General features: G+C 48.4%; 1 protein-coding gene across 1 annotated transcript in view; it reads left to right on the top strand.

Annotated features, from left to right (window-relative positions):
• Window positions 1-16,311, top strand: part of LOC103188104 (putative pre-mRNA-splicing factor ATP-dependent RNA helicase DHX32) — a 46,424-nt gene extending 30,113 nt beyond the window's left edge. The window contains exons 8-12 of the mRNA XM_007907954.2: window positions 2,084-2,275; window positions 4,789-4,914; window positions 6,191-6,381; window positions 7,448-7,638; window positions 13,239-16,311. Of these exons, the coding sequence (XP_007906145.1) occupies window positions 2,084-2,275; window positions 4,789-4,914; window positions 6,191-6,381; window positions 7,448-7,638; window positions 13,239-13,431 (893 nt within the window). The 3' untranslated portion in view covers window positions 13,432-16,311. The remainder of the gene's footprint in view (window positions 1-2,083; window positions 2,276-4,788; window positions 4,915-6,190; window positions 6,382-7,447; window positions 7,639-13,238) is intronic.
• Window positions 16,312-20,523: the final 4,212 nt, after the last annotated feature.

The following is a 20,523-nucleotide window of genomic DNA, read 5'->3' as shown; positions in this document are numbered from 1 at the left end:
GCCATGAACTGCTCTGCCTTCCCGAACCTCCGCAACATTGCCCGACTCCACCACTGTCTCACCCTTCAGGCTGCCGAAACCCTCATACACGCATCCGTCACCTCAAAGCTCAACTGCGGAAACTCTCTCCTTGTCGGCCTCCCCAACTCTTCCCTCCACAAGCTGCAGATCATTCAGAACTCTACAGCTTGTGTCCTCTCCCGCACCAGGCTCTGTGACCCTATCACCTCCACCCTCACCTAGCTCCACTGGTTTCCCATCCCTCAGAGGATAGAGTTCAAAATCCTCGTCCTCACTTTCAAGGCCCTTCACGGCCTTGCCCCTCCTACCTTTCTGACCTGCTGACCCCCTATCAAACTGTCCGCTTCCTCTGCTCTGCAGGCTCTGGCCTGCTCCATGTCTCCCGCCCAACCCAGCCTACCATCGGGGGCTGGGATCTCAGCTTCTCTGCCCCCACACTCTGGAACTCCATCACAAAATCCCTTCGCCTTGTTCCCTCGCCTGCTTACTTCAAGGCACGATTCAAGACCCTTCTCTTCAACCGTGCCTTCAGCCTCCCTCCTACCTCTCTGGCTTCCCTCATCCCAAACCTGCCCCTACACTCTCGAGTCCTGATGCATGACTGTTCAGCTTTGGGACGTCGTGCCGACGTAAAAGGCACTTTACAAATGTAATTTTGTTGTTGTTGAAGCTCTTTGAGGGCTCATGCCCTCCTGGTATGAAGGGCGCTGTATCAAATACAAGGAAATTGTTGTCATCAAGCTACCGGCCCATCTCCAACCTCCCTTTCCTGTCCAAGGTCCTGGAACGAGTTGTCTACTCCCAGCTGCGCTCTTTCCTCTCCACCCATTCATTATTCGAACCCCTTCAGTCGGGTTTCCGTGCTGCCCATAGCACAGAAACTGCCCTGGTCAAGGTCACCAATGACATCCTGACTATCTGCGACCAGGGCTCCCTCTGCCTCCTCGTCCGCCTCGACCTATCGGCAGCATTCGATACGGTCGACCACTCTATCCTCCTCCACTACCATCGGTGGCCGGGCCTTCAGCCTCTCAGCCCCGAGGCTCTGGAACTCTATCCCCCAGTGCCTTCGCCGCTTCCTCCCTTTCCTCCTTCAAGGCCGGTCTCAAGACCTTTCTCTGACCGTGCCTTCAGCTCCCCTCTCGACTCTCTACCCCCTCCTCGTTCCCTCCCTTCCCTCCCCTCACCCTGACCATTTCCCCCCTCCTCGGGTCCTGACCCAACTGTCCAGCGCCTTGGGACGTCCTCCCGACGTGAAAGGCGCTCTATAAATGGAATCTTGTTGTTGTTGTCATATAATTTTTATTTTCCCACTTATAATTTTCAGCAAAAAAAGCCTACTAATGTATAATAATATTATTAATAATCCTTGCATTTGATATAGCTCTCTATCACGTCATTGAGACGTCTCTAAAAGCGCTTCACAGAATATATTGTAGAGTGAATTGACTATATATTACGTGGGCGCAATGTGGCAGCCAATTGCGCACAACAGTTTCCCACAAAAAGTTATGGATTGGGTGACCAAATTATTATTATTTATTTTTGAGGGATTATTTCAACAATCAACTAACAACTGGGTTCCTACTTACTGTGTACGTTCTTGTGTAGTCCTTAGAATGAGACAGCAAACCAAGGTCCTGTTTATCTGTTCGGGTAGACATTAAAGATCCCATGGCACTATTCAAAATGAGAAGGGTGTTTCTCTTTCCTGGTGTCCAGGCCAACAATCCAAATAAAATTCACCACTCAATCCACGACTGTTTATGCGACACTTCTGTGCCTAAACTGGCTGCACCCAAAATATGCAGTCAATCCACTTTACAGTATATTCTGTGAAGCTCTTTGAGATGTCTCAACGACTTGATAAGGCATTATATCAAATGCAGGGATTATTTTTAATTATTACTACTGGGTAAACCGAAGCAATTGTATTTTCTCCCTCACTCTATCCCCTCTCTGTATCCCTCTCTCTCTGTATCACTCTCTATCTTTATCCCTCTCTTTTTGCTCTCTCTCTCTTTATCCCTCTAACCCTCTCTTTATCTCTCTTGCTTCTCAGCCCCAGAGGCACTGATGCAGGCTCTGGAGGACCTGGATTACCTCGCTGCTCTGGATGACGACGGAAACCTGTCAGAGGTTGGAATCATTATGTCCGAGTTCCCTCTGGACCCACAGCTTGCAAAAGCTCTTCTGGCATCCTGTGAATTCGACTGTGTGAATGAGATGTTAACTATTGCCGCGATGGTAACAGGTAAGAAGGAGTCCTGTAGTGTAGTGGTTAGAGCAATAGCCTCACAAGCAAGAGGGTCAGGGTTCAATTCCCAGGCAGGGCAAAACCTTTGGCAAGTTTCTTTACTCCACACCTCTCTGTTTAACTAACAGTAAATAGGAATCTGGTTGTTAGTCGATTGGCGGATTGCTTTCCAGTGTTAATAATCCCTCAAATTGAGTGACCAAATACTTTGGTCACTCAATCCACTACTGTTTGTGGGACACAAACAATTGTCTGCCGTGTTTCACCCACAAAATATACAGTTCACTTTACAGTATATCCTGTGAAGTGCTTTGAGACAGCTCAATGACGTGATAAGGTATAATATCAAATGCAACGGTTATTTATTATTATAAGGAGTTTAAATAATTGCTTACGTCTCCTTCCCTCCGCCCTCCCCATGTTTGGACCATGGCTCATTTAAAACTGCCTGAACACATTCTGATTTTTCTACATGTACGCACTGAGGTGTCGGCTTGGCTCAGTTGCTAGTACTCTGTGGTCGGTTTGAGCCCTAAATCAGGACTTTTAACTCACAGGATTCCACATTATACACTCTGAATAGGCTGCATCAGCCTTATGTCAATGTGCACAGCATTTAATAATAATCCTTATATTTAATATAGCACCTTTCACGTCAGGGGGACTTTTCAAAGCCCTTCACAGGATTTACTTTAAAATGTTATGGCTCTCCCAATATAGTGCTGCATTGTTGGAGGTTATATCTTTCGTTGAGATGTAAGACCAAGCCTGTGCCTCTGCAGGCAGACAATAAAGATCCCCTATGGGATCTTGGTCAGCAATCCACCATTGCTATGTGCAAATTGGCTGCCGCGTTCGCCTACAAAATACACAGTCAAAGCACTTTACAGTAAATCCTGCGAAGTGCTTTGAAACGTCCTCCTGATGTGAAAGGTGCTATATTAAATGATTATTATTAATAAATGCTGTGCACATTGACATGAGGCTGAATCAGTCTATTCAGAGAGTATAATGGTTCTAGACCGGACTTGTGTCAGTTCATCTGTAGTGTAAGGTCACATTGCAGGGGAATATTTTACATTGAGGATAAATGACCTCTGGAACAGGTTATAATATAATAATCCTTGCGTTCGATTTATGCCTTATGTCATTGAGACATCTTAAAACGCTTTACAGAATATGCTGTTAAGTGGATTGACTGTGTATTTTGTGGGCGAAACGTGACAGTCAATTGCGCACAGCAGTGTCCCACTGAGTGATCAGATTTATTTTTTGAAGGGTTTATTACCCCCAGAAAGCAATCTGCCAATTGCCTAAAAAACGGGTTCCTACTTACTGCTAGGTAAACAGAAGCGTGTGGAGTAAGGGTTAGTAAGGGTTACCAGGAAAGACGGTGGAAGCATTTCAAGAATAGCCTGGTTATAGACTGTCAGAAGCTCAGTTCAAATGAAAGTTGTTTGGAGGATAAGGGTTAGACACGAAACCTGTATTGGTGTGGAACCACAGTCACTCAGTCTCTCATGAAGCATTATTCAGTTTTACCTGGAAACTTCCTTTATTTCATGAAATGTAATGTTTTGCAAACGGTAGTGGGGGGGTAGAGAATCTACCCTGCTTCCATTCACCATTAACTCTGCAAGATGGAGCTGTGGTCATTGGACACTTCATTATGTGGTTATCTGGTGACCAACATATCCTATTGTTGATGGTTCTCTTAATCTTTGGAGTTTCCTACTAAGTGGGTGCGTGGTTTTTCACAACACTTGTCCACAAAGAATCCTGTACAGTCCATGATTCGGGGTGAGTTCCACACGTGGTTACCCAGCACCCTATTTAAAAGTATCCAAAGCAAACTGAGAATTCCACCGATGTACGCCACCTACATGTGGAAATTTCCCTGTGTCTGGAATGGAATGTGCATATCTAATTCTGGAGAGTGTTCGGCGCAGGTTGGTGAGAGCCAAGGCTTGGGGACCCCAGAGTGTTCATGTGTTGCTGGAATCTAACCAGCTGAAATCGCACAAGCCTGTTATGTGAAAGCAATGTCTGTGAAGCTTTCCCGCTGCTTTCCAGCTAGGACCACCCTACCCACTGGTTCATTGACTTGCAGGCTTGACAGGAGCTGAGTGGGATGATTCCCTGCCCCCAGTGACTGGTTAGCCCTTCCACGTCCTGCAGATGAGCCAGGCTGGGCTGTGCTGTTACCAGCAGTGTCCTGGAAAACTGCAGACCCGCCTGACTCAGAAACTGGACTAGAGACCAGGACAGAATGGGTTCGATTCCGACATTTTTTTGCCAAACATGTCTTACCTTGGAGTCAGCTCAGCTCCAAAGAGACCCTGCTTAGCTTCCTTCCCCCGCCCCCAAGGAAGATGGTATTGCTGGAGGGATAAAATAACATTGCAACTATCAACGCTGCCAGAACCTGTCGTTGAGTCCTGATCTGAGCTGCTCTAACTTTGTGCCTTGAACGTTTAGCTGCTCATAACCACTGTTGTCCTTGTCCCTAGCGTCGCCATGTTTTGTGACGCTCTCCAAACATCAGGAGGAGGCAGCTGCTGTGCACAGGAGAATTCTGCTTCATGCCGAGGGCGACCATTTTACTCTCATCAACGTGTTCAATGCATTCAAACAGCGTGAGTGCTGAAAGTCTCAACTTTGGGTCTGCTGTGCGAGCCCCCCCACCTTCTCCGAACCACCATCAATGGCCAAGCCCACTACTCGACTAACCTCTGGAACTCCCTTCCTCTTCTCTTCTGTCTCATGCCCTCTCTATCTGACTAACGATTCCCGGGCAGGGTGAAACCTTAGGCAGGTTTACTTACTCCATGGGTCTTTGTTTGCCTAGCAGTAAGTGGGAACCCGGTTATTAGTCGCTTGGCGGATCTCTTTCTGGGGATAATAATCCCTCAAAAAAATGTGGTCACTCAATCCATGATTGTTTGTGGAACTCTGCTGTGTTGTAATTGGTTGCCATGTTTCGCCTACAAAATATACAGTCAATTCAGACTACAATATATTCTGTGAAACACATGTCAATGATATGATAAGGCGCTATATCAAATGCAAGGATTATTATTTTAGTTTCGTGAAATTCCTCACTGGCTTAAAAATCCCAATACTGCATTGGCACTGTGTTCAGAATCCCATGTGGGGCTTGAACCCAAAACCTTTTGACGAAGAGGGGCAACTGGGATAGGTACGGAACCGGGGTGTGTATGTGGAACAGAACTGGAGGGGGAGTGGGGGGGAAGCAGAACCGATGTGAGGTAGATTGGAACCAGTATACCGGGGGGAAATTCATTCAGAACTCTGCAGCTCGTGTACTGTCCCGCACCAGGCTTCGCGACCACATCACTCCCACCCTCGCTCGCCTCCACTGGCTCCCCATCTCCCAGAGGATCGATTTCAAGATCCTCATCCTCACCTACAAGGCCATTCACGGCCTTCCTCCCTCCTACCTCTCCGACCTACTATCCCCCTACCTACCTGCCCGTACCCTCCGTTCCTCTGGCTCCGGTCTGCTCCACATCCCCCGCCCCAACCGCCCTACCATCGGTGGCCGGGCCTTCAGCCTCTCAGCCCCGAGGCTCTGGAACTCCATCCCCCAGTGCCTTCGCCGCCTCCTCCCTTTCCTCCTTCAAGGCCGGTCTCAAGACCTTTCTCTTTGACCGTACCTTCAGCTCCCCTCTCGACTCTCTACCCCCTCCTCGCTCCCTCCCTTCCCTCCCCTCACCCTGACCATTTCCCCCCTGCTCGGGTCCTGACCCAACTGTACAGCGCCTTGGGACGTCCTCCCGATGTGAATGGCGCTCTATAAATGGAATCTTGTTGTTGTTGTTGAAATGGTGTGTTGCTGGGAGGGAGGAAGAAACTGAACCGGCATGTGATTGCTGTGCGACGTGCTTTCAGATCACGAAGATGAAAACTGGTGTGTGAAGAATTACCTGAGTTACTCAGCCCTGACACTGGCAGAGATTGTGCGTTGTGAACTGCTGGAAATAATGCAGCGGATCGAGCTTCCTGTCTCCCCAGCGAACTTCGGGCTAGAGCACAATGTGCTCAATGTGAAGCGAGCTCTGATCTCTGGATATTTTCTCAAGGTTCGTGACCACATAGCCATGTGGGATACCAGAGATGAGGGAGAGACTAGAGAAACTGGGATTATTCTCCTTAGAGCAGAGAAGGTTGAGTGGAGATTTGAGAGAGGTATTCAAAATTATGAGGGGTTTTGATAGAGTAGATAGAGAGAAACTGTTTCCTCTGGTGGGTGGGTCAGTAACCAGAGGACATAGATTTAAGATAATTCACAAAAAAAACAGTGGGGATACCAGATTTTTTTTACCCAGAAAGTTATTATGATCTTGGATATGGATAGCTCTTTTAAGGAACTAGCACAGGCACGAGGGGCCGAATGGCCTCCTTCTGTGCTGTGAAGATTCTATAAAGCACTCCCTCGGTTCACCTCTGGACCATAAAGCGCGCTGACCCCAGTATTTCTTACGGAACCTAAAGAGGAAGGAATATCCTTGGTGACTGCTTCTTGGTTACGGTCAACTCCTGTGGGACGAGACATTAAACTGAGGTCCGGTCTGGCTGTTCAGGTGGATGTTAAAAGATCCCGCGACACCACTCGAGAAGCAAATGGAGTTTCTCCTGGTGTATGCGCCTATGATAATGCAGCCCTCCCCTTCCTCCCCTGCATTGGGGTTTCCCTACAATCCACCATTGTTTGTGGGACACTGCTGAGTGCAATTGGCTGCTGCGTTTCGCCTACAAAATATACAGTCAATCCATTTTACAGAATGTTCTATCACAATGTTCTCAACATCGTGTTAAGGAACTACATCAAATGCAAGGATTATTATTAATCTTTAGACTGTCAGCCAGGATTGGGATTTAAAAGTTCCTGACATGGGAACTTGACCCAGAAGGTTCTGGCTCAGAGGCAAGAATGCTATTGACTGAGCCGGGCTGACATCTGCACTGTGAACCCCCTTCCACCCCACCCTCGATGCCTACATTATAAATGTTGTGTGTGAAAGTGTCGCTTCGCTTGCAAACTCATTCTGATGTGCTTGTGACCAGCCAGTCTTTGACAGTGAGGGCGTCCACAATCTGGTTTGCTCTTTCTTTCTCTCTCTCGTTTGCTGCCCCGCTGGGATCTAGGTGGCGAGAGACGTGGATGGCTCCGGTAACTACCTGATGCTGAACCACAGGCACGTGGCTCACCTGCACCCGTTCTCCTGTTACCTGACCAAGAAGCCTCTGCCCCGGCCCCCCTCTTGGGTCCTGTATCACGAGTTCACCGTCTCCCAGGACAACTGCATCAGCGTGGTCTCCGAGATTCACCCCGAAATGTAAGGCTGCCTCGGAACACTTCAGGTTATCAGCATCACTGTGTCCTTTCTCTCATTCTCTTCTTTCTCATTTCTTTTCTCCCTACTCTCAAATGCTGTACAATTCAGGGGTGCTCAAGACCAACAACAACTTACATTTGTATAGCGCCCCACAGACATAGTAGTGTCTCAGAGCGCTTGTCAGAGGTGGATTGACTAAGAAATTTGGAAGGGGCGAGGTGGAGGGATTGAAGAAAATTGTTCCAGAGTTTCGGGGTATAATAATAATTTTTGCATTTGATATAACGCTTTTCACGTCCTTTAGATGTCACAAAGCGCTGCACAGAATATACTGTAAAGTGAATTGACTGTATATTTTGTGGGCGAAACTTGGCAGCCAATTGGGCACAGTAGTGTCCCACAAACAGTCGTGGATTGAGTGACCAAATTATTATTTTTATTTTTTCTTGAGGGAAGTGTAGTGGCTGAAAGTGCAGCTGCCGATGGTGGAATGGAGGGCCCAAGGTACAAGCAGGTGTCTGGAGCCTGTCGATCGGGAGCTGACAGTTAGTGGAATGGGGAATTAGCAGGTCAGAGAAGTAGGTGCCAGGGAGTGTAGGGATTTGTAGACAAGTGAGAGGATCTCGAAATCTGTGATAGGGAACCATTGGAGCCTGGCGAAGATTGGTGTGATGGGGCTATGGAGTTCAGTGTGAGGTTAAAAAATTTTACATCCTTTCCGTCTCCCTGCCCACCCTCCGGTTGTGGGCTCTGCAAAAGTTTCTCAAAAACGTTAGTACTGAAAGCAAACCCGATGTGCAAATGTTCCCATGCTTCATTCCCCAGGGGAAAATTAGTCATAAAACAGCAATACATTTGCACAAACAAACATTTCTCTGTAGAAAATACCTAGCGGGGAATTTTCCAGTGTAATTTTTGTCAATTTACGTACACTCGCCAGAGAGGTGTGGATGAAGACGGCCTTTTGCCCCTTGTCCTGATGTGAAGCGCTCTGAAACACTACCCAGCATGAAGAGCGCTATATAAATGCACGTTGTTGTTGCGGAATCCCCACCCTATCTGCTTCCAACAAAAACTTCCAATTACACACAAAAAAATTTGGTCACTTAGTGCACCACCATCTGTGGGACACTGCTGTGGACTGCAATTGGCTGCCGTGGTTCACCCACAAAATGCTCAGTCAATCCCCTTTGTTGTATATTCTGTGAAGCACTTAGAGGCATCTCAGTGATGTTAAAAATGATTTAAAAAAAATAGCAACAACAACAGTGGCCTGGCAGCCCCTGTCACTGCCATCGCAGCCATGACCACACAGCCTGCGGGCTGATGCTGTCCTGCTGATCGCTCACTCCCGGTCTCTGGTGCGCGTTTTGGCTATCGCCCCGACCCGAGCCTCCCCCTCCACTCTAAATTTTTCTCCTCCCGCCCACCTCTATCTGCTATTCTCCCTCTGTCCTTCATTCCCATCGCCCTCCCCGCCTTCTCTCTCTCCTGGACCCCATCACCACTTCCCTCTGCTCCAGCCTGGGCATCCTCTGCTGGGCCCATCATGGCTCCAGGCACTGACTGTCCCAGAACAGCAACCCCACGTGTCCCATCATTCACTCTCTCCACACAAACCGCCTCCTTAAGGCAAACACAACTTTCCCTTCCCTCATACGTACCCTCCCCAGGTCTCCACTCCCCCCGCACTCCACAGCCATCTTTCCTGTACACACAAAAATCCTCTCCGCATCACTCTCTCCTCCCTCTCCTCCCTCCAGCAAACCCACCTGCATTTCCCTCCAAAATGTCCGTACCCTCTCAAACAAAGCCCTCACCATCCATGACCTCATTCTGGACGAGCACCTTGACATTCTTGGGCGCACAGAAACCTGGCTCTCCCCCACTGTCCCCATCCCCTAGTTGAAGCCTCCGCTGCAGGCTACTCCTTCCACCACAACCCCCGTCCAAACCAACATGGCAGTGGGGTGGCCCTCATCTCCAAAGCCTCCCTTGGTCTTGCCCCCTACTCCTCTGGCTGCTTCCCCTCCTTCGAGCACCTCACCCTCTTCCATCCCTCTTTCCCACTGAAAATCCTCCTGGTTTACCGCCCCCCCAAAGCCCCATAGCTCCTTCCACACAGACATCTCTACTCTTCTCTCCTCCCTTTCCCTCTGCTCCTAAACGCCGGCTCATAATGGCCGATTTCAACCTCCACCTAAGCTCCCCTTGCACCACCTCTTCTGACTTCACTGCCCTCCTCTCCTCCCTAAACCTCACCTTTCACATAAATTCACCGACCCACAACCATGGCCATGCCCTCGACCTCATTATCACCCACGGCCTTGACATTTCCGACCTCAGCATAGTGGACAAGGCCATCTCGGATCACTTCCTCATCTCCTTCTCCTCTCAAATCGCCCTCCCTCCTCCACCAAGCCCTCAACTATTCTCTACCGCCCATGGAAAAGGCTACCCCCTGAGACCCTCACAAAGGCCCTCACATCATCAAATATCCTATCCCTCTGGCTTTCCACCCACGGAGATCCTGATGATCGCCTCTCCTCCACCTTCAACTCCCTCGTCCCCCTGAAATTCAGGACAATCTCCAAACCCACCCGATCCCCCTGGTACAACAACCATCTCCACTACCTAAAAACTCAAACCCGGCTGCTCGAGCGCAGATGGCAGAAAACTTGCCTGACAGTTCACCGCCAACTGTGGCTCGAGCATCTCCACAGCTATCACCATTCTTTGACACGAGCAAAAACTGCCTTCTACTCCAACATCATCTTGGAGTCTAAAAACAATCCTAAAATCCTTTTTTTCCATCACCTCATCTGTGCCCACCCTCAGACCTCCTCAATCGTCATATCAAATGCCAAGTGCAAGGAGGTCATGGACTTCTTTTCATCCAAAATACACAATATCCGCCAGGCAGCCTCATCCTCCTGCCTCTTGTCACCCGCCACCACCCCCTCTCCATCCCCCTCATCCTCCCCATCATCAGCTCCTACCTCGACCCCCATCCTATATTCCTTCCTCCCCATCTCTCCTTCCTCCTTCTCACCCACCATCACCTCTATGAAACCCACCACCTGCCGCCTCGACCCCCTCCCCACCAACTTGCTGGTCACCCAGCTCCCCCTCCTCTGCCCACTACTGGCTGATGTCATCAACCAGTCCCTCTCCTCTGGATCAGTCACTGCCCCCCCTCAAAACTGCTGTCATCACCCCCCTCCTCAAACCTTCCCTAGATACCTCAAACCCAACCACTACCGCCCTATCTCTAAACCTGCCCTTCCTCGCAAAGGTCCTAGAGCATGTTGTTGCAAATCAATGCGCACACATCTCCCCCCACTCCGTCTTCGAACCCCTCCAATCCGGTTTCCGCTCTGCCCACAATACAGAGACTGCGCCTGTGAAAGTCACAAACGACATCCTCTCTATCTGTGACCAGGGCTCCCTCTGCCTCCTTGTCCTCCTGGACCTTTCCACTGCATTCGACACAGTCGATCACGCCATCCTCCTCCACCGCCTTTCCTCCATCATCCACCTCAGTGGGACCGCACTCGCCTGGTTCGAGTCCTACCTCACAAACCGCCAGCAGTACATCTCACAAACGGCTTTTCCTCCCGCTCTCACCCGGTCACTTGCGGGGTACCCCAAGGATCCATCCTTGGCCCCCTCCTCTTTCTGATCTATATGCTCCCTCTTGGGGATGTCATCCGCAGACATGGGGTAACACTTCCACATGTACGCGGACGACACCCAACTCTATTTTTCTGCCTCTCTTTGCGACCCCCAGTCCCCTGATGTTCTGTCAGCCTGCCTGTCAGACCTCAAGAGCTGGATGAGCGCAAATTTCCTTCAGCTGAACGTTGATAAGACGGAAGCCATACTCTTCGGCTCTCGTCAACGTCTAAAATCTCATGGTTCTCACCTCCTCCACCTACCCGACCTCCCCCTAAAACTCTCCGAACCCGTACGCAACCTGGGCGTCAGGTTCGACCCCCAATTATCCTTCCTTTCCCACATCCGGTCCCTCACCAGCACCGCTTTCTTCCACCTCCAATGGATCACTAAAACCCTGGTCCATGCTTTTGCCACCTCTCGGCTGGACTATTCAAACTCCCTCCTCGCCAGCCTTCCCTCCAATATCATCCATAAAATCCAGATTATACAAAACTCTGCCGGCCGCGTTCTTACCCGCACGAAACTCTGCTCCCCGATTACCCCAATCCTTGCCAGACTGAATTGACTTCAAGATCCTCACCCTTGTCTTCAAATCCCTCCATTCCTCTGTACCACCCTACCTCTCTGACCTCCTCTCTCCTCAAAACAGTGCCCGTTGCCTTCGTTCCACCGGGTCTGGCCACTTCCTCGTCCCCCGAGTCCTCCGCTCCACCCTCGGCGGCCGTGCCTTCAGCCACTATGCCCCGAGACTCTGGAACTCCCTTCACCTCGACCCCTCTCTTCCTATTTTCAGGTCTCGGCTGAAGACCTTTCTTTTCGACTGCGCCTTTGGTCACCTTCCTCCCCCTCCCCCTGGCTTGGCCCCGGGATCCGTTACTGTGAAGCGCTCTGAGGCGCCGTCCGGCGTGGATGGTGCTATATAAATCCAAGTTGTTGTTGTTGATGTGTGGGATGTGACACAGGCCCTTAGGCATCTGTGTGAAGCATTTTGAGGCATTCTCTTGTAAGGCATGTATTAACATGAGTCAGTTGCTAACACTGGATGCTTTAGCATTAACAGCCACAAGATCTCATTTGGGAATCACACGCCATGTGGTACAAGGCCCTCCTTTGCCTCCTTCAAAGCATCAGCATCCAAGGCTGCACTTTCCACCTCTCAAAGCCGGTCAGGAACCTCTGTGTTCTGTTCGACCCTGAGCTGTCCTTTCTTCCTCATATCCGCGCCACAACTGGCACCGCCTTCCATCACCTCCGAAACATCGCCAGACTACGGCACTACCTCACCCCTCACGCTGCTGAAACTCTGATCCACGCCTTTATCACCTCAAGGCTGGACTATGGGAACTCTCTCCTCGCCGGCCTTCCCGGCACCTCCCTCCACACTGCAGGTCATTCAGAACTCTGCAGCTCGTATACTGTCCCGCACCAGACACCGCGACCACATCACTCCCACCCTCGCTCCCCTCCACTGGCTCCCCATCCCCAGAGGATCGAATTCAAGATCCTCACCCTCACCTACAAGGCCATTCACGGCCTCACTCCCTTCTACCTCTCCGACCTACTATCCCCCTACCTACCTGCCCGTACCCTCCGTTCCTCTGGCTCCGGTCTGCTCCACATCCCCCGCCCCAACCGCCCTACCATCGGTGGCCGGGCCTTCAGCCTCTCAGCCCCTAGGCTCTGGAACTCTATCCCCCAGTGCCTTCGCCGCCTCCTCCCTTTCCTCTTCAAGGCCGGTCTCAAGACCTTTCTCTTCGATCGTGCCTTCAGTTCCCCTCTCGGCTCTCTACCCCCTCCTCGCTCCCTCCCTTCCCTCCCCTCACCCTGACCATTTCCCCCCTGCTCGGGTCCTGACCGACCCAACTGTCCAGCTGCGTTAATCCCTTGTTAACTTGTGCCTTTGCGTTTGTGGCATCTCCCAGGCTGATCGAGTTTGCGCCGCAGTACTACCTGAGCAACCTGCCAGCCAGCGAGAGCCGAGACCTACTGGCGGAGCTTCGAGACAGAGTGACGGGTGGGGAAAGGCCAGCGGAGAGTGAGGCAGAGGAAAGAGCGAAGGAAGAGGAAGAAAACACAGAGGAGGGTGAAAATGAGGAGCTATGTCTGCTTCAGTGAGAGAGAGGATGGGAGAGAAGTGCAGACAGACTTCTGGCTCCTCACACCTATCCTATACATATGACATTATATATTAATTACATGTTCGTGATGGCAATTCACTCCATCGTATCCTGAAGAGCTCAGCCCTATGGGGAAATAGGCATAAAAACCAAATTGGGCTTTAATCCAGTTTAACCCTCCACTTAACCCTCCGCCTGTCTTTGCCTGTGATTTAGTTTCAGAAAATGGCCCCAGGAAAGACATGGGAAGTTGTGTGGGGAGGAGGAGGAAGGCTGGTGGAAGTTGACTGTGTGATGTGAGTTAATGTGCTGTTTTCTGTTCACCATTCACCTTTCGGAGTGGGTTTGGATGTTTGGGCTGGTAGGACGGGGACGGGAGCCGCTGATTGTGATGTGAAATGAAGGGAAGCAGTAATCCACAGCATCTGACACCACAGGGCAATGGTGCGGGAGCTGGTGCAACCTGGATGCTCTTGAAAGGTGACCAGGAATCATTGAGATGAAGCAGTCAATGCCACCACCCCCGCAGTCCCACCACCCACCCAGGAGTTAAGAGATTTTGGTACAAACCATGGAGTGCAACATCTCAGAACTTTCCAATGTGTGTCTGAAAGTACGTCTGCCGAATAGCAGGGGAAATCTGAGAGTGAGGTGTTCATTCAATCCCACTGCCCTATCCCCACATCCCTTCAAGTTGTTATGCTTCATGTACCTGTCTACTTCCCTATTGAAACCCACAATGAACTCTGCCTCTACCACCTTCATAGAATCAAAGTCAACTCCAAGGGAAACCTCTCAACTCTGTGTGTCTGTGTGTGTGGGTGGGGGGGAAGACGTCTTAAATCCAATCTCAAATTCTAAACAAAACCCCCACCATAATCTCCCAGTGAATCTACACTGCACTTTTTTTGCTAATTGAGCAAAGTTGATTCCTGGAATGCAGCCCATCAGGATAAGATTGTGTTTACACTACTGACTGCAGTTTATGACAATGTTTTTCCCCTCTTCTCTCTTTCTCTCCTCTCTCTTCTCTCTTTATCTTTTCTCTCTCTCTCTCTCTGATTGAGAATGTTGTGGCTACCGTGGGGTGGTTTTACTTTGCGTGTTGTATACTTTGACGAGTATAGGCAACGCTGAATGGGTGAACCGCCCACCCCCCACACGTTTCATTCAAGTTTCAATCCACAACGCCTTCAGCGTTACAATGAGACATCGGAACTCCTGCAATGCCTCCTACCACTTGTTGAAAGGAATTTCCGAACATTTTATTACAACAATTTGAATAAGGGATATTTTAAAAGAACATAACATTATTCCTTGCTCAGAGTCTCAACACGAAGAGCACTGTCTACACATGTGTAAATTGTTCTGCATAGTGCGTGTCCTCTCCAGCATCAGGCTCTGACCTATCACCCCCATCCTTGCCCGTCACCACTGGCTCCCTATCCCCCAGAGGATAGTTCAAAATCCTCATCCTCGCTTTCAAAGCCCTCCATGGCCTTGCTCCTTCCACCCCGTCTTGTAGAATTGCAGAACTTTTAATTTATGTGCCAACTTTTGATCTAATATTTTGCATTTTTTTTCCTTAAGCAAAGAAAAAATTGCAGCGTAATAGCTTGAAGGGATTGAATCATGAAGATACTTCATAAAGGCAAAAGATTGCACTATTGTTTGCCCGCTTGCCACTTTCTGTGCGCTTCACAAAGGAAGTGACATTGGGGGCACTCCAAGGAAGTGACGTCAGAGACAAATCCTGAAGTCAACCATTTTTTCCGCACGTTTCGATGAGAAATTTCCCCCAGTAAAAACTGTGCTGCCCTGTGACAAGGTCAGTTAGTAGATTAGCCCCGGATTTGGAGGGGGAAAGACCTTGAAAAAAAATGGCCTGAAATAGTGAGCTGGTTTCATGACTTAGGTGCCAACTTGAGGTGAGGATCAACCATAGCTTTTAATTTTACAATCAAACTTGACACTTTTCAAAGAGGGGGAGGGGGGGAAAGACGGGTTTCCTGGACATTACAGATCCCATTCTTGACAGCATTTTTTTTTTAATTCTGTGCACTCAAAATTGCCTATTGGTGACCTGCGCTCGTCACTTCCTGTGCGCTTCACAAAGGAAGTGACGTCAGGAGGACGCCTTGCGCACAATGCGCAATAAGTGACATCAGTGACTACCTTGAAGTCAGACCCCCCCCCCCACGTTATGTTCCAATATTGCACAGCCTATTTTGCCTGCCTTCCTCATGGGGAGTCTTGTTTTAGTTAACTGCCCGGACATGCACTCCGGCCAAAAATACTTTCTCATTTGATTGAGACGTGGGAACATCTCGCAAGTGAAAGCGAATAATTTTACTTAACGGGAAGGAGTGTTGTGTGGAAGGAGAAAGGAGGGGGAGAGAGAAGAGAGAAGGGAGGAAGCTCCAACATTGCACAGTTGCTTTGCACACACTATTAACTTTTTTTTAAAAGAATGGGTATTTCCTCCTTTTGTGATCATGCACCAGTACAAATTGTACAAACTGTAAAACTTGTGATTTTTGTGGGTATAATAGAAATTAGGGTGTTGCTGCTATATTTATTGATTTTATTCTTTGTGAGGGGGAATTTTTGTGTCACTCCTTTTCCCCTATAATAATAATTATGAATAATAATTTAAAATCCTGGATGAAATTATTCTTGTAAGTACAGGTACAGATCGAATAAGTTTGTAATGACAGAANTTTTTTTCTAAAAAAAAACAAATAAGAAAACTTGGTGCGAGACTGGAATAAAATTATTATTATTGTTGTCAATAGGACACTGACTGTTATTTAACATCAGGAAGCCGCTGTGGCAGAAATTCTGCTGGTGTTGATTTTAAATATATTTGCAAAGTATTCCCAAGATTTTAGGTTGCTTTATTCATTCGTGTGTTGGTGTGTTCATGGAGGGGTTGGGTGTATGTGGTGCAGCGACAACCAAATAAATGCCTGTTGATGTTGTGGCTGCACAAGGGAGCCCGCTCGTAATAATAGTAATCATTGCATTTGATATAGTGCCTTTTCACGTCGTTGAGACATCTCAAGGCGCTTCACAGAATATACTGTAAAGTGAATTGACTGAATATTTTGTGGGAGAAACGCGGCAGCCTATCAAACCCAGGTCCTCCACTACGCTACGATACTGCACGATAGGCCCGTCCTGCCCAGGAAGGCTGATGAACTGTGACTGGTGAGCAATGAACCCTGATATGCGAGGGTTATGTTTCTGTGATTAACACAAGCTCTAATCAATCTGAACTCCACTCCCACTGGAGCGACACGGTCTGAGCTGAAAACAATAATCAGCATATGTCTTGCCCTTGTTATATAATAATAATTCTTGCATTTGATACAGCGCCTTTTCACATTTTCGAAACGTCTCAAAGCACTTCACAGAATATGTTGAAAAGTGAATTGACTATATTTTGTGGGCGCAATGCGGCAGCCAATTGCAGAGCAGTGTCCCACAAACAGTTGTGGATTGAGTGACCAAATAATTTTTTTTAGAGGGATTATGACCCCCGGAAAGCAATTCAATATAACACCTAGAAAAGTGTCAAGGCTGTACAGAGTGTTCATAAAGTCCTGTTACCCCCATATTTACTACAGGGCACTGACCAACAACTGAAATATGGAAGAATGATGATAATTGTATTCAGAAGCACTTCATTGTATTCAGTACAAGTGTTTAGCTGTATTTAGACGTCCAGAGGGTTGGTGTGTGTGAGCCCTATTATTTTTATGACAGATAATGATCTGTTGCCATGTTCAGTGCAACATCTGTAACATGGAGAGAGTGAGGAGGAAGTTACTGGTGGTAAATTGTTACACCTGACTTCATCTGCAACAGAAAATAATTCATATTTTTAAAAAAAGCAAAATGGTTTACAGGACTTTGTGAACACCTTGTAGAACAAGAAGACACAGGTTTAGAGTTATAAAAGGCAATTTTAGGACAGACGTGAGGACGCTTTTTCTTTACTCAGGGTAATTGAAGACTGGAACAGGATTATCAGGAAGGGTGGTTGAGGCCAGGACATTGGGATTCATTTAAAACGCAGCTTGATGCTGCTGTGATGGGGGATGAGAGCAGATTAGTGGATGATGCGTGCAAATATCAATCATAATGATAAATCATTGTAGTTGATATAGCGACTTATAATATTGTCTAGTGCTCTGACACACTGCTGCAAGGTGTCTCAAAGCGCTTCACAGGATTTACTGTAAAGTGTGGCAGTGTGTTTTGAACACTGCAATCTGCAACTTGTGCATATCAATATCCTGTAAATGCCATGAAGTGAGTGACCAATTTTATTTGGGGAAATGTCAACCAGGTTTTTTCAAATAGTTCCATGGAAGCTTTAATGAACTGCCCTGAACAGGCAGACAAGACCTTGGTTTAATATCTTCTCCGAAGGACGACACCTCCAACAATACAGCCATTATTTTGTTAGGGCGTCAGCATGGACATTTTCGGATTGGCAGGATGTGACTAGTGGAGTGCCACAAGGATCAGTCCTTGGGCCTCAGCTATTTACCACCTACATCAACGATCCAGATGAGAACATCGAAGTTAATATATCTAAATTCACGGATGACACAAAACTAGGAGGAAGTGTCAACACAGAGGACGACATTAAAAAAATGCAGCGAGAGATAGATAGGTTAGGTGATTGGGCAGGTAGGTGGCAGATGAAGTATAATGTAGGAAAGTGTGAAGCCATCCACCTACGGTAGCAAAAACAGTAGAGCGGGTTATTTTTTAGAAGGGGAGAGATTGGAATGTGTTAGCGTCCAGAGGGACTCGGATGTCCTTGTACACCAATCACAGAGAGTTAGTCTGCGGGTGCAGCAGCAATTAGGAAGGCGAACGGTATGTTAGCATTCATTATGAAAGGATTAGAGTATAAGAGTAGGGAAGTCTTGCTGCAACTGTATAGGGCCCTGGTGAGACCACACCTGGAATACTGTGTGCAGTTTTGGTCTCCTTATTTAAGGAAGGATGTACTTGCCTTGGAGGGGCTGCAGCGTAGATTTACTTGGTTAGTGCCAGGGATGAAGGGGATGAGTTACGAGGATAGGCTGACCAATTTGGGCCTATATTCTCTAGAATTAGAGGGGATCTTGTAGAAATCTATAAGATCATCAACGGGCATGATAGAGTAGATAGTGGGAGATTGTTTCCCCTGGTTGGAGAAACTAAAACCAGGGGTTACAACCTTAAAATCAGAGGCAGCCCTTTCGCACTGAGTTGAGGAAGAACTTCTTCACTCAAAGGGTGGTGAGTGTATGGAACTCACTACCCCAAAGGGCTGTTGACGCTCAGTCCTTGAACATATTCAAGACTGAGATACATAAGATTTAAGAGATATGGGGATAAGGCAGGGTCAGGTTATTAGCTGGAGTTAGATTAGAAGATCAGCCATCATTGAATGGCGGGGCAGGGTCGAAGGGCCAAATGGTCTACTCCTGCTCCTACATGTTATGGTATGACTATATATAATGTAATCCTGGTGTTTTCTGTGAAGCGCTTTGGGACGTCCTCCTGACGTGAAAAGCGCTATATCAAATGCAAGGATTATTATTATTATTATTATTATTGATATATTGTCTTAACAGGTTATTGAGACATCTCAAAGCATTTCACAGAATATACTGTAAAGTGAATTCACTGTGTATTTTGTGGGCGAATTGAATTCAATTGAATTCAATGTGGGGACTCGAATCCACAACCTTCTGATTCACAGTCGAGGCAGAGAGCTAAATGCCTGAGCCAGGCTGACACTTTAATGTCTCCAGGGAAAAAGGAGATGCTTAAGGCGGAGTAGGAAGCTAGATAGATTCATTCCAGAGTGGGCAGGATGTGGTAAGATGCTTAAAGAGGAGATGAAGGATTGATGTCAGGAAGGAAGCAGAGACAGAGTGAAGCAAGAAGTAACACGTAGGAAATAACACGTAGGAAATCCGAAACATCGCCAGACTACGGCACTACCTCACCCCTCACGCGGTTGAAACTCTGGTCCACGCCTTTATCACCTCAAGGCTGGACTATGGGAACTCTCTCCTCGCCGGCCTTCCCGTCACCTCCCTCCACACTGCAGGTCATTCAGAACTCTGCAGCTCGTGTACTGTCCCGCACCAGGCTTCGGGACCACATCACTCCCACCCTCGCTCGCCTCCACTGGCTCCCCATCTCCCAGAGGATCGAATTCAAGATCCTCACCTACAAGGCCATTCACGGCCTACTCCCTCCTACCTCTCTGACCTACTATCCCCCTACTTACCTGCCCGTACCCCCGTTCCTCTGGCTCCGGTCTGCTCCACATCCCCCGCCCCAACCGCCCTACCATCGGTGGCCGAGCCTTCAGCCTCTCAGCCCCGAGGCTCTGGAACTCTATCCCCAGTGCCTTCGCTGCTTCCTCCCTCTCCTCCTTCAAGGCCGGTCTCAAGACCTTTCTCTTTGACCGAGCCTTCAGCTCCCCTCTCGACTCTCTACCCCCTCCTCGCTCCCTCCCTTCCCTCCCCTCACCCTGACCATTTCCCCCTCCCCGCTCCCTCCGCTCACCCTGACCATTTTNCCCCCAAGGCTCGGGTCCTGACCCAACTGTAGAGTGCCTTGGGACGTCCTCCCAACGTGAAAGGCGCTCTATAAATGGAATCTTGTTGTTGTTGTTAAGTTCTTTTTAGTTCTTTTGTTAAACAGATGTGATAACTCACGTGTCAAGACATCATCAAAATGACATTTGCAATACTTTCGAGAGCTAAACGCAGAGCTTGGCTCATCCTTGTCCTCTCGCTTCTCACTGCACCAACAGCAGCTTCCTCTTTCACCTTCCGCAGAGAGATTCCACGCTGCTCAAGCACACAGAAAGCCCCCAGTTCCTGTCACGTTGCTCTGCATTGTATCAAAGCACTTGATACAAATGTCATTTTGTTGTTGCTGTTGATACTGCTGGCTGGGCACCTGAACTAGGGGTAGGGGAGGGAAACAATAATAATAATCTTAGATTTGATTTAGCACCTCATCCCGTCGCTGAGACGTCCCAAAGCGCTTCACACAATATACCGTA

This window comes from Callorhinchus milii, unplaced genomic scaffold (genome assembly GCF_018977255.1).
Source record: "Callorhinchus milii isolate IMCB2004 unplaced genomic scaffold, IMCB_Cmil_1.0 Scaffold1, whole genome shotgun sequence".
NCBI lineage: Eukaryota > Metazoa > Chordata > Chondrichthyes > Chimaeriformes > Callorhinchidae > Callorhinchus > Callorhinchus milii.
This window is presented reverse-complemented; position numbering and strand designations above follow the sequence as displayed.